The sequence below is a fragment of the Halichoeres trimaculatus genome, unplaced genomic scaffold (assembly GCF_033239565.1).
Source record: "Halichoeres trimaculatus isolate MK-OKI-2021-1 unplaced genomic scaffold, fHalTri1.1 fHalTri1_scaffold_12, whole genome shotgun sequence".
Taxonomy (NCBI): Eukaryota; Metazoa; Chordata; class Actinopteri; order Labriformes; family Labridae; genus Halichoeres; species Halichoeres trimaculatus.
In genome coordinates, this window is record NW_027437190.1 from 29,502,098 (window position 1) to 29,515,325 (window position 13,228).

A 13,228-nucleotide genomic window follows, 5' to 3' on the forward strand; every position below is an offset into this window, starting at 1 on the left:
GTGAATTTTCAGTAAATAAAAAACATAACAGAACGATTAAGACTTGAAAGTTTCTGGAAATTAAACGTGGGTCATAAGAGATGCAGAGGAAATATATACTATTCAACACAACAGTTGTAGTTATACGTTCTTCATTTAAATACTTTTGTGCTGTCAAATAAAAACTAACTGGAAGATCTTCTGTAAGACGACTCACTCAGAAATAATTTCTTCATCCCAAAGTTTCAAGTTGGACATGATTACATGTAATTAGCCAGGAGAGCTCACTTCCAAGACATCTTCATCTCATGGAGTGTCTATTCAGCCGTGAGGCTCCTGAGGTCAGCATCTTGAGAAAAATGCAAATTAGCGGTCGTGCTGAGTGAGGAGCTGGATCATCGTATACAGTACTTCCTGTTACCTCCTGTCCACGTCAGAAAATGGAATAATGACAGCAGAAGAAGAAAGCAGTAGGAAAATAGACATTTTAATCTTTGGCTTGATTGTACACTCAGTATCCGTCTTCCATTCACAGAGGTGTTTTAATTTTTCGAGGCATCATTTGTAGAAGACGAGAAATGAGGACATGATGATGTATCCGGGATCTTTGGTTGGATTTGGATCAGTCCCGTTAAACAAGCCAAAGTAGACCACAGTGTTGGACTCAGACCCGCTTATATCAAGCTGAAAAAGACAGAGAATTGCTAAGGAACCAAAATACTTTATTAAAACTGATAAAAAATATTAGCAACAATATCAAAATTGTGATTCTTTGTCAAAAAATCATTTTTTTTCCCCCAAAATTTTTTATTTCAGTTTTTCCTCATTAACGGTATTGGAAAAAACGTTACCACTTTTCTCCAGCAGAGGGCGAAATGTTTCTCTCTGACTCACGTGATGTGCATTTTATGGGAAAATATTGCTCCTGATACTGTCTGTAGACATCATCATCATTAAACTTTTTTCACATGGTCTGGTGTTAAAAAAGCAAACTAAAAATCGCAAAAATCGTAAATATTCAAGAACCGCAACTAAAATCAAATCCGCACCCCAAAACTCATTATAGAATCTGATTGTGAGCATAGCATATCGTCCAAGCTCTAATTTCAATCGCAGAAGTTTCCCCTTATGGTCAATAAAGCTTTTTTTTCCTTTACAGTTACATGGTTGGACCAGCTTTAAAGATGTTTTTTAAATACTTTGAGACAAAAATTCAACTCTTTTTAGTAAAAAGTAAATCTCAGAAATGCTCCAATCAGACGTAACATGTAGATGTGTATTTTTTCAGTCATCTTAGGACTGAGCTGACAATTAAAGTAGGAGGAAGAAGTCAGGAGTTGGACAATATTACATCAAGAGTCTTTCTGGTTAATGAGTCTCTTCAGAAATGTTGAGCACCGTTTGTTTCTGAGGCGCTCACTTCACTCTCATGTCTTACGTCAGTGTGACTTTCATTTCAGCGCAAGCTTGTTCTAAAGCTTCTGGAAAGAGAGGAGCTGACAGGACTTTATCTTGTCCTGAAAAAACCCTGAATATGTCTGTGTGGAGAATTAAGTTACTTTAAGTTCAATGGATCCTTATGTCTTTAGACCCAGAAACAACAATGTAACATTTCATGAAGTAGATCAGATAATCCTTTCAACAGGTAATTGGCTATTTACACAACCAGCTCTAAATGTATGTTTCTGCCCCCTCCTGACTTTAAGAGTCAGATTTTTGTGCTTTTTTAGGCTGTTTGGGGAAATATAAACCAAAACAAAAATCTGTTTGTATCTGCTGAATTCTCTGCTTTGATAATTGTTTGATGGAAATTTGGCAGTGGGTTGCTTTTGGAGCTTTTGTTCTGGTAAAAGTTGCTTGTTACAGCTTAAAAAGTGACACAAATGGAGGCAAGAATAGGAACCAAACCTTTCATGACACTTGGCATGTAATCTAAAATTAAAAATATATTATTTAGATTTATTAGACATGCACTGATCAATTGGTGTTGATTTTCCTTAATTTTGGGGGATCTGTGATCAGTGATCAACCCATCGTTACATATGAGACTGATCTTATATACCTCAAGGAAAGTCTGTCAACTAGCCTTTGTTGCTTTTTGCTCTGAGACCTAAAACTCAGGACACTTTATTGGTTGTTTATTGGTTTTCAATTATTTTCAATAAAATAAGACTTTAACAATAAAGGTATATGTTGTCAGTTATAAAAAATAAAAATAACAATCCCTAATTCAGTATCGGCAGGTTAGACTTTTTAAAGATTGGCGATTGGCCAGAAAATTGTGATCGGTGCCCCTGTAATATTTATTATTAAGTTGTAAGAATCAAAGGTTTGTACCTGCTCAGTGATGTCGATCCTCCAGGGATCAACCTGCAGTCCATCACACCATCCTCCTCGTCCGTACAGCCACGTGCCATGTTCGTTTGGCACTGCGCCCTCTTTCACTCGCATGGCACAGCCCAGAGGTGAACCTGACGGTCCATGACAGATTGAAAAACAAAACAATGAGCAGAATGTTTGATTTATAAAACAGTGAGCCCAAGATTAAGGTGACTTTACTAACAAGACTTATCAGAAACCATTTCTCACCTGCAGAATCAAATATGAGAGTGTTGTTGTAGTACGCGTTGAACAGGAAGTGATGTGAGGTGACGCAAAACTCCCCACAGCTGTTTTCATCACTGCCGTGTGCTGTGATGACAGCATACAGCTCAACCTGGAGTTGAAACACACAAACAGCTGCTGAATCAGGACAGATGGACAGAAATCTCTTTAGAGACACGAGTGATTGAGTTGTTTGTTACCTTTTTAGTTGAAGTTGGGACGGAGAATTTGATTGGCTTGAATCTCTTGTTGTAGTTTTTGTCAAAGGTTCCCCCGCTGTACAGAGGCATCAGTCTGAAGGGGAGGAGCTTCTCTTCTTCATCATTCTGTGTAAAATTTCCTGTAGCTTTGAAGCAAAAGGAAACAGCAAATTATTCTCATGCAAGATAAAAAAAAAGTGATTTAAAGAGGGGATGTTTATTATTATGTTTATTTTTCAGGCTTTTTATTGTCCCTCTGACAAATTTGTGGTAGATTTACATGTTAAACAGCTCAAGCAACTCACTTGTCTCAGAATTTCTTGTTTTAGTGTCTGAAATTCTTCATTTTTTCAGCTACTGTCTCTTTAAGAAACTTCAAAGCACTCCAGAACCCATCATTCCGGAACTCTCCTTCGCTTTTTCAAGTTTTTGTTCCTCAAATAACAAATGTGCTAGTTAAAGAAAATTCCTCAACTTGTGATGTCACAAGTTGAACAAATCTTACTCATATCTCGCTGAATTCTTGTGTGAGGATTTCTCCAACACAAAAATACCTCACAATCTGAAGTTTTCCATCATTTTAATTTACATCCAACATTTTATTTGAAAAAAGTTTGTTTTTAAAATGTAATAAAAAAGACATGATATCCCCTCTTTAAGATGACAGTTAAACCACACGTAGGCACATCTTCTGCCAACAGTCTCATCAGCCTTTGTGTCAAACATTGAGTCAAAAATATTTCCAGGAACACGAAGCTTTCTCTACTGGGAGTCTGACTTTAGTTCAGTAATTTTCTGTTCACTATTCATGGACAGGCTGTTCCTTCCTGCTGGGTTATTCCCATTCTCTGATTTGAAAAATCCCCCAGTGAAAGAAAATGGACAGGAAAGGATCTGAGGGGACATCATATCTGTCACATCTGTCTGGATGTGACAGAGGGGACACTCAGATCTTTGCAGAACATTTTTGTTCTGAGGGGAAACTGGCATGAAGAGGAAAAACTGCTAAACACGCGATGCTGGATTAAGTTTTCTTGCACGACCATCACAGATAAACAAGTTTTAGGATGCAGTTTTTATCTTTCTGTTTGTCATGCTTTAGTCATGTGTGTGTTTTCACCAAATTCCTCCTGATCCAAAAAAACAAAAGAAAAATCCAGAAGGCATAAAGCCAGCGCCAAACACTCAGAGTGAAGCTGAGAGCTAGCGTGAGCGTCATCTGAGTGAATCAAAATAAAGTGACAGCTCTGTCATTACACCCACAGCTAAAACTCATGCTTAGTGAAGAAGCGTTACATGTTTACTAAATTTCTGCTAATCTCAATTGCACACACTAAAATAACAAAATTATGATCTTAATGTGCAACCATCAAGGCTGGAAATGTTTGACCAAACCCCGATGCTAATACATGCTAGTGATTTTGAAGTGATATTCATGCAAAAATGCAGAAGATCTGAGAGTATGAAGCGGAATGTAAGGTGTTTACTTCATTTCTTCAATCTTTATTCTTGTCAACCTGTCCAACTGTCACTATATATTATAAACACTGCCAGATTCATATATGCTTTTACTGTTGAATTTTTAAATCTGTCTAAACATTTAAGGATATTTTTTTGACTTTGTCCAACATTTAAAAACCAACATTGTTTTTTTTTTCTTGGGAAAATGAAGCAGATTAGCTATAGCGGCCACATTTGAAGTGGCAAGGGCTTTGCATACAGCTATAGGACACCTGTTGGTCATGTGGCCCTGAGCTGTGCCTCTGATTGGGCGAGCTTGTGATCTTAATATCCTCTGAACAGCGGAGCTAGAAGAAAATTCACCCCCGTACAGTGGGAACCGGTCGTAAAATTAGCGACTCAGACAGGAGACGTTTTTTGAACCAGGCTGTAAATATGTTAATTTCTGCTTTGAAAACAGCTTTTTCTGGCTTGGTGTGTATGTGACTTCCGGTAATACCTGTGGCCTCTTCCCCTCTTCTCAGCCTGTTTCCTACTCTAGTCACTGTCCTCTCCTATCTAATTAACTCATTGGCTGCCACTGATGTCTATAGGCGTCAATTCGATTACAACTGTTTTCTGCATCTATAGAAGTCGGTTATGTTTTTCAGTGGGGGAGGCGGGGTCTGGCGGAGCTTGCCGATCAAAACCAGGCTATAGTAAACTACTGTGGGTGAGAGCGGTGTGCTCTTTGGATGAGAGATCAGCATAGAGGTGAGAAGAAGACGTGAGATGAGACATGGTGAGACATTGCAAGTCAGAAAAGTTCAGGCAGCTCACAGTTGAAGTGAGGATGTGTTGCGGTAGTTCAGAGAGAAAGAGTCTAGGGATCGTGAGAAAAGACAAAGGAGATCATGGAGGATCAAAGGGTGGAGTCCGAGACAAGGGTGATCTAAAAGCCCCCAAAAAGAATTGAAGTATCGTATAAATCAACCTGAATCTGTCTGAATATAAATGAAAGTTCCCCCACACCAGACCCCCAACAGGCTGCTCTTACATCTTGGAGACTAAATTTTGTCAGTACCCTGGCTCTAAACTAAATTAAGAGTAGGTAGGAGCGCAGGTGGCCTGGTGGTCTAGGTCGTGCTCTATGAGGTTTGCCTTCAAGTGGGTAGCCCAGGTTGGAATCCAGCACTCCGAAGCTCACTCTGTTTCTTGCTTTATCCACCATCCTCTCCTCTTTGATCAAAGGCATTAAAACCCAAAGAGTTACCTACAAAAATCATCGGTAATCACCTGTCTGGTTGCTGAAACTGAATCTCAGGTTGAGAGACACGAACCACGGCATCGCCCATGGCACGGTCTTCATGGTAAGGGTGCATCTGTTGCTGTCCAGCAGGGGGCGTAGAGGAGACACGTCTGTCAGCCAGCGACCTGTACCTCTGCCAAAACAAAACCAATCAATTATCAAATAAATCAGTTTTCAAAAAATTAAGATCCTGCCAAGATGCAGCACTAACAGACTTAAGTATCTTTTGTCCCTGCTGCCATAGGTCTTCATAATAAGTGACTTACCACTCTGTTTTTTATTTATATTGTTGCTGTGACTGTGTTTGTTGTTACTGCTGACTGTAGAGCGATTTGGCCAACAGGGACAATAAAAACTCCTTGAACCTTGAACCTTGTACCTGCACCGTCAGATAAGTTACCTCCTGAAGGCCGTGATCCACCGGCCCAGCTCCGTGTTGCAGTATGGACCGGTTTTATCGCAGCACACAAACAGCTGTACGGTGTGATCCCAGTGAGCGCATGTTGAGTCTCTCTTACCGGGACACAACAGGGATGCATCGAGCTCCAGCAGGTCGTAGTCCAACAATCCTGCAGGTGAACAAGTTTGAATGTTGTGATCGTTAAAAGCCCCCCACCCTCCGAGTTCACACTGATGCTCTAACTCACATCTCCTCTCCTGTCTGTGCTAACAGTGTTTTACAGAGCAGTGTTAGTTGTTTTTGGTGTTTCTGAACAGGTGCGTCTCATTAAATGGATTATATTGTCAAAGCAGGACCCAAACCTGTTTGTCTGCTCATTCAAATGAAGTGAAATCACCTGAAGGCAGGTCGACTGTCGCCACTGCTCCTTTCTCCCCCTGCATCTGGACGTTGTCAAAAACAGGAACAACCTTTGCAGGAGCTCGAAGCTTGATGAGAAGATCTGCATAGAAATCAAACCTGAGGACGAAAGACACAGATACTAAGAAAAAGCATCAAGGAACTACCAAATCTGGGGCTGATAACCTCATTTTACATTTTGGAAAATTAACAGGAAAATACATAAAAGCCAGACTATTTTATGATCACTCAAAAAGTTCTCCAAGGGCCTCTAATACCAATATAATTTTTCTGATGTCTAGTTCCGGCTTTTTGCAGCTCTTAAGACAAATATATGCCATGTGTACTCACCACTGTGCCTGCCAGTTAAAGAACATGAATGAGGGGTAAAGAAACCAGCCCATCTCAGCCAGAACCCCCTGCTGGTCGATACTGAAGAAGAAACTTGGGGATGGAGTGATCTGGAAGGTCACATACACCGGCTCTTCAGACCTACAAACCAGAAACATTTAGGTGAATCCCAACATGATAGTGTTGTTTCAGAAACATTGTTGGAAGAGAAAAAATGTCACACGTAATCTAAGAGGGAAAAACATTTTCCTTAAAGTGATACTCCGGGATGGAACAAGTTGGGTCCTATCACAAGGTTTAGGGCAGAAATTACCCCTACAGCAGTGTTTTTGTGCAGCAGAAGCCCAGGGCACACATACCACACACCCCCTAGAGCCTTATTTAGCGGTGTTTTTGTGTGAAAGTAATGCGCTGAAAATTCTCTAAATAAAGCGTGAATGCAGATCGATATCAGATTTTTTCGGTGGGAGTTAGTTTATTTGTGTTTTTGGTCAAATAAACATTGGCCCCGTCTGAGTGCAGAGGAAACCAGTAGAGGAGCAGGGAGGGGGTGTTTGGTGCGAGCGCTCTGGGCTTCTGCTGCACAAAATCACTGCTGTAGGGGTAATTTCTGCCCCAAACCTTGTGATAGGACCCAACTTGTTCCATCCAGGAGTATCACTTTAAACCCTAAAAACAGTTATTTTATCTATTTCAAGGCTGTCACAAAGCACATTGAGGAAGTGTTCAATCCCTACTGAAGCGCCTCAGCGACCGATGGCTCAAAGTGCACCATGGAGGCGGGGATGCTGAGGGTAGTGTTACATTCATCTCCGTCACAGTTCATGTCCTGGAGCGGGTTACCAGGAAAAGCGTAGACAAGGACACCGGAGGCGTTGGATTTAGCCATATTCTCCACCTGGAAGGACACGCAGCAACAAGGATCTGATGTCAATGCAGGCATGTTAGAAAAAGCTGGTACTGCTTCAGTGTTCCAGATATTAAATTAAGATTATTTATATATTTATCAATTTATTATTTTTATGATTATTTTTTATTTATTTTTTATTTAATATTTTCTATAATTATTACGATTTTATTCAGTATAATTATTATGTTTATAAATATTATTATTATTATTATTATTATTATTATTATTATTATATTTTCTGACCTTGGTGAAGAAGGAGCAGTTACCCTCAGACACCCAGGCAACCGCCCCCGCCACAGAAGGGAAAGGATCACATCCATCACCTGCATCAACCAGCTGATGAGACTTTGGACCCCATCGTGTCATAAGCCAGTCATACCTGGCGTCTAGTCTCTTGATGATTATCGGCAATTTCCAACCTGTTTGTGCAGAAAAACAAGCAAATACAAAGTAAAATAGAAGACTGACAGCTTCATTTACCAATAAAGCAATCGTTAGCAGCAGTTAGCAGTGTAGTTCTTGATAAAGGAAACTTTAAAAAGCTTAAATAAAAGAGCAAAAAAACAAGGTGCTCAATGATGAATCGACAGTCAAAGATCCAGATATGGCCTTTGACCTGTAATGCTGTAATTTACAGCGTGAATAAATAAATGACCTCAAACTTCAAAAAGAGGCAGCAGACTTACTCTCTGAGGTGAAAACAGCCTGGGTGAGGACGCAGCTGCGAGATGAGCAGCCCCAGTAGTAAAGCACGCTGGGTAACCAGTTTCCCAGAGAGAAGACGGGAAGAGGACAGAAGTGCAGCCTGGACAAGACCTCCTTTTTACCGCTGGAGAAAGAAGATACATGCAACTTATCAGAGGCATGCTGGGTTTTATTTTGATGCTTTAACTGTTTTAACCCTTTTTTTTTCAGAGACTATAAAAAACATTTCCCCCTGAGAAATATCAAACTAACTGCTGCAGCAAAGTGTGGCTGAAACTGAAAAAAGGAACAAAACACTGCCATAGCCCTGCAGCAGTTGAAAGAGGAAGACTTCATGAAAAGTACGGCTGCACGAGCAGATGCAACTGCTCCTATTGTCTCCCTCTATAATCCCTAAAAAAGACCAAAATTAACCACAAATGGTCCAAATATATCAAATCATCTCTTGAAATATGTGTGAACACATAGGATTTTTTTATTCAAGGTCAAAATCTTTTATGGCTTCTTTCATAAAAACTGTGATTGTAGTAAAAAATTATTATAAATTTAGAGTCTTGTATTTAGTTCAAACTCAGCGTCACAGCCGAATAGTGTCATGTCTGTGAGGTGCAGCAAACATTTTGCAGCTTTTAGACAAATGCTCCAAAAAATACTAATGTATGCTAATATTTTCTCCTTTACTGACTTCTAATGACCTATAATGTAATGTTTCTATGTTTTAAGTTTCGTTTTAACACTTTTTTTGTTGGATGTTTTACTGAAAATGTGTGAGCCACGTTTCCACATGTTTGACAACCTAAAAGGATTTATCTCTAATCATTTTTTTCCCCAATGTTGTTAACCATGCTTGGGCACTTGTCCCATAATGACCACTAAGTTTTTATTGGATCAATTAATCAATTTACCAGCGTAATCTTTTTTTCTTCTTTTCCATTTTTTTGTCTTCTTATCTCTCTTTTGCCAACACTGAACTGATTTTTTTCCCTCTGTTTATTTGTTTATTTGTGAGAATGTATAGGTATTATGTCTTTGTCTCGAGGGCCACTGGACAAGCCCCTATGGGTTTTATTGGTCCCTCCTGCACATTTCTTGATGTTACTGTTTGTTGTTTTGTTCAGTTTTGTTTTAAATCATTATGCATGGTGCATTTGGTGTTTCATTTCTTATATGTGCTATAAATGAATAAAATGAGTAAATAATGGTCTATATTTGCAACAATGCAACAGAATTCATAAATACAGGAACTTCCAACACTTTTACAGATCTGGCTATTCTTTTAAATAATTTTACATTCTCAAATACATCTGAATAACACAAAAAAATATGGTTTTAATTCTAGTAAAAATTATCACAGTGTATCTGAACTGTTGTTTAAGTATCACTGACAACAGTGATCAAGGTATTTACGGATCATAAAGGCGTGGCATTGGAATATATATATATATATATATATATATATATATATATATATATATATATATATATATATATATATATATATATATATTTCTATTTTGATCAGCTTTTTATCCATCTAACATTAATTGAATATTATTAAAAAATGAAATAAAATAAAACACAGCATGAAAACGCAAACCTGAGGCTGTGGTTTCCAATCTTGGACTGTATATTTAAAAAAAAAACTTTAATTAAAGCTACTTACATCTTTGGCATGAACATGAACAGCATCTGTAATGTACAACAAAATTCCCCATTCTCATTTATAACAAGCGCCCTCTTTTTTTCCTCCAAGTCTCATTTAATTAAGCTGCATAAAATCACTTAAAACTGATTGTTTTGTGAGTTGGATGTGTTGTTTTTTTCTGCAGAATGATTTTAATGTGAGTGTCAAACTTTGAATGCAGGGCTATGACTTTTTAAAACTATATATATATATATATATATATATATATATATATATATATATATATATATATATATATATATATATATATATATATTTTATTTTATTTTTTTTTTTTTTTAATATATTTTGTTTCTAAATATAAGGACTGGGCTTCTACTCAACAGCTACTCCTCAGGGTCACCTGTGAGTGGCGACCCGGTGCAGCTGCTCCCTCATCCACAGAGCATCATCCACCGAAGAGTCGTCCAGGGACAGAAACAGGACCTGGGTACTTTCCGGCAGGTCTTGCACCAAGCTGGTCAGGGACGAGTTGGAGCTCCACATGCACTCCAGAAACCCTGACTTGTTGGTGAAGGCGTGGATGATGAGAGCTCCCTGCTGGGCGCCGGGCTGGTAGGAGAACTCGCCATCCAGAGTCCAGACAGTGAACGCAGCAGCAGGGTCTCCTGGCTCCGGTCCTGCGGCTGATGATTTCACGGACCTCAGGCTAACTGCGTTGTCCTGGGACTCGCAGGCCGCATTATCACCAGTTAGTTTCGGTTTCCCTTCCCCTCCTGTTACAAGAGCTGTCACAACAACAAGGCACCAAAACGTCGAAAACTTTGAACGCAACAACGTCATACTCGCCCTGCGATGAGCGGTCGTGAACTCACCACGAACGCACTGTTTGGAGCATCTCTTTTTGAGACTTTATCCTGATTTAAAGGGTCAGACTGTTGAATATCACTCCCATTCAGAGGCGTTTGACAGACTCTAATCTTCCTGTGAGATATTTGAGTTGTAGGCGGGTCAAACTAATATCTACGGCAGCCGCTGTAGGACAAGGTACTTCAGAACGCCAAAATGACGGTTGATGGCAACAAACCGGAATTTCGGTTGACTGCTTCGACGTCCGGATTATTAAAAAATAAGGATTAACTAAATGATGGTTTGATAATGATAATAATACTAAGTTGAACAATTAAAGCTTTTGAGTAATACAGTTCTCATTCAATTGTGTTTCATCCGTTGTTCTTGTACTTCATTTTTATGGCATCAAAATTTGTATTTATGACACAATGTGGAAAATAAATTAATAAATAATGGCAAAAATTGTTATATAAAATTTCAGAGATTGCTTTGTTCAACATTTTAGCTGCGCAGACACAATAGTGTGGTGGTACAAAATTCAAAATTAGTATGAAGAAATTTTCTCGCGAGATTTTACTTTGTCAATGAAAGACTATCATTTTAATAATTCAGGTATTTATTAAAGTAAAGTTCACTTTAAAAAAATGGCAATTTCATCGTTAAAAGGAATCATAAACTTTGACTCAATGTGTTCAAATGAGCAAAACTAATTACATCCAGTATTTTTGCTTTGTTTTGTTTTGTTTATGTAAATTGATCAACATATTCTTAAAAGTGACAAAGTACAGAAATAATGGACAGTGTAAAACATTATTCTGAGCTGTACAGCAATTATGTACAAAAAAAAGGTAAGTGGTTATTTGTTTTTCTCTGTTGCAAACCCAATCTACCCTCTTAAGTATGAACAAAATACTTGTAGCCTACTTGTATCATCAACAGTTAAGTTACTGTTTTCAGATGAAACAAAAACAGGTCTTTCTTAAATTTGTGTGTCCAAAATAAATCCTGATTGGAGTGGAAATAAGTGTTCTTATTCTTATTTTGAAATTAAAGTTATTGGTTTAGACATTTCTGAAAATTATTCTTCCTTTCTGTTACAGATAATATTATTTTTGTCTACTATGCATAACAACCACAGATTTCAACATTGAAGCTCTGTGACTCACCAGAGAGGACAGGCATCATCCACTCCATTAGCGCGTAAAAGCACTTGTGCGCAAATGGACCTCCATGGCGCAATGAGGCATCGATAGTGTTGCTGCTTTCGGTTCTCTAGTAACTTCTAAAATAATTCAACAGCAGTGAGCTGTGCACCACCTGCACATAAGTATATATTATCCTGCACATACATATATTTTACGCAGAGCTATTAGGGAGAAATTACGCACCTTTTGCTGCGATGGAGCTCGTTAAGATTGTTCTAATAATTGCGCTGGTTCTGACGAGCGTCTCCTGTCAGGAAAAGGATGTTGGTGACTGGAAAGAAGGCTTTGAAGAGGTAAGATACAGAGCACAGAGGAAAAATAATGAAGGTTTCTGGATATTTTTCTTCCTTCAAGAGTTATATTTGGCGCGGTGGTTACAGTTAATGTTCCAACAATTTCTCAATGAAGTGTTTTAATGATACAGCTGAAATTTGACATGGAAAGACAGATTTAAACAGTTTTCCATTTCTTGGGCTGATTAAAGGACAAATGGTCAAACTCTGGAGGAATTCAAGATGCCTTAGGAAGAATGGCCAGAAAACTGGGACCACGCCAGTATCTCGGACTCCTTGGGAAGAAAGAATTTGGTAGGAGAATTTAATGGCAATTCACATTAATGTAAACTTTATGTATGTTGAAGAAAGCAGTCCTCAGGTCTGATTTTGTTTCCTTTTTCCAAAAGCAAGAACACAGACGGCACGTAAACGTAAGTATTAATATTTTTACTTGCTGTCAATATCTTATCTCAAAAATGGACTGAGATATTTCAACGTGTTTTCAATCCCAGGGCACAAATTCCAGACTTTTGTGGGTCTGATGGGTAAAAGAGGATTTGAGGATCAAGGTATGATTCTTCCAGGGTTTTATGATATAACCTGAAAAGTAATTTTCTTGTTGAATCTGCCTGGTAACAGATGGTTTTTATCTCTGCAGGAGCTTTTTAAGCTGCACACAAGACTGAAGATCTCCATCTTTTTTTGTTTATGTGAAGTTAATTTTTCATTGTTAAACTGCCACTGTTCCACAATAAAGAGACAAATTTATATTTGGATTAAGACTGTTGCCAATGCTTTATGATGGAAAACAGCGCCATCTAGCGTTTAATTGGGAGTAGTGAAAGCTGGATTTTGAATTTATGACTGGGGCTGGTTTGAGTGTATCAATGATATGCTGTAAAAAATTGTTATACAATGTTAATGTTTTCATAATAAAGCCCTCTCACTCCTTGG

At 38.4% G+C, this 13,228-nt stretch overlaps 2 protein-coding genes across 2 annotated transcripts; one reads left to right on the forward strand and one right to left on the reverse strand.

Moving 5' to 3' along the window:
- Positions 1-430: 430 nt before the first annotated feature.
- LOC141800223 (uncharacterized) lies at positions 431-10,957 on the reverse strand. Its single transcript, XM_074682640.1, has 12 exons — positions 10,346-10,957; positions 8,279-8,421; positions 7,836-8,011; positions 7,420-7,580; positions 6,683-6,823; positions 6,330-6,451; positions 5,933-6,101; positions 5,520-5,665; positions 2,784-2,929; positions 2,569-2,695; positions 2,317-2,450; positions 431-663 (listed from the first exon to the last, which is right to left on the reverse strand). The coding sequence occupies exons 1-12, from the start codon at positions 10,783-10,785 to the stop codon at positions 538-540; spliced, it is 2,031 nt and encodes a 676-aa protein (XP_074538741.1). The 5' UTR covers positions 10,786-10,957; the 3' UTR covers positions 431-537.
- A 1,037-nt stretch (positions 10,958-11,994) lies between these two features.
- On the forward strand, positions 11,995-13,227 carry LOC141801358 (protachykinin). The gene is made up of 5 exons (XM_074684371.1): positions 11,995-12,292; positions 12,484-12,586; positions 12,682-12,705; positions 12,787-12,843; positions 12,933-13,227. Exons 1-5 carry the CDS (start codon positions 12,194-12,196, stop codon positions 12,941-12,943), a joined length of 294 nt encoding a protein of 97 aa, XP_074540472.1. The 5' UTR covers positions 11,995-12,193; the 3' UTR covers positions 12,944-13,227.
- The last annotated feature ends 1 nt before the right edge of the window (position 13,228 follows it).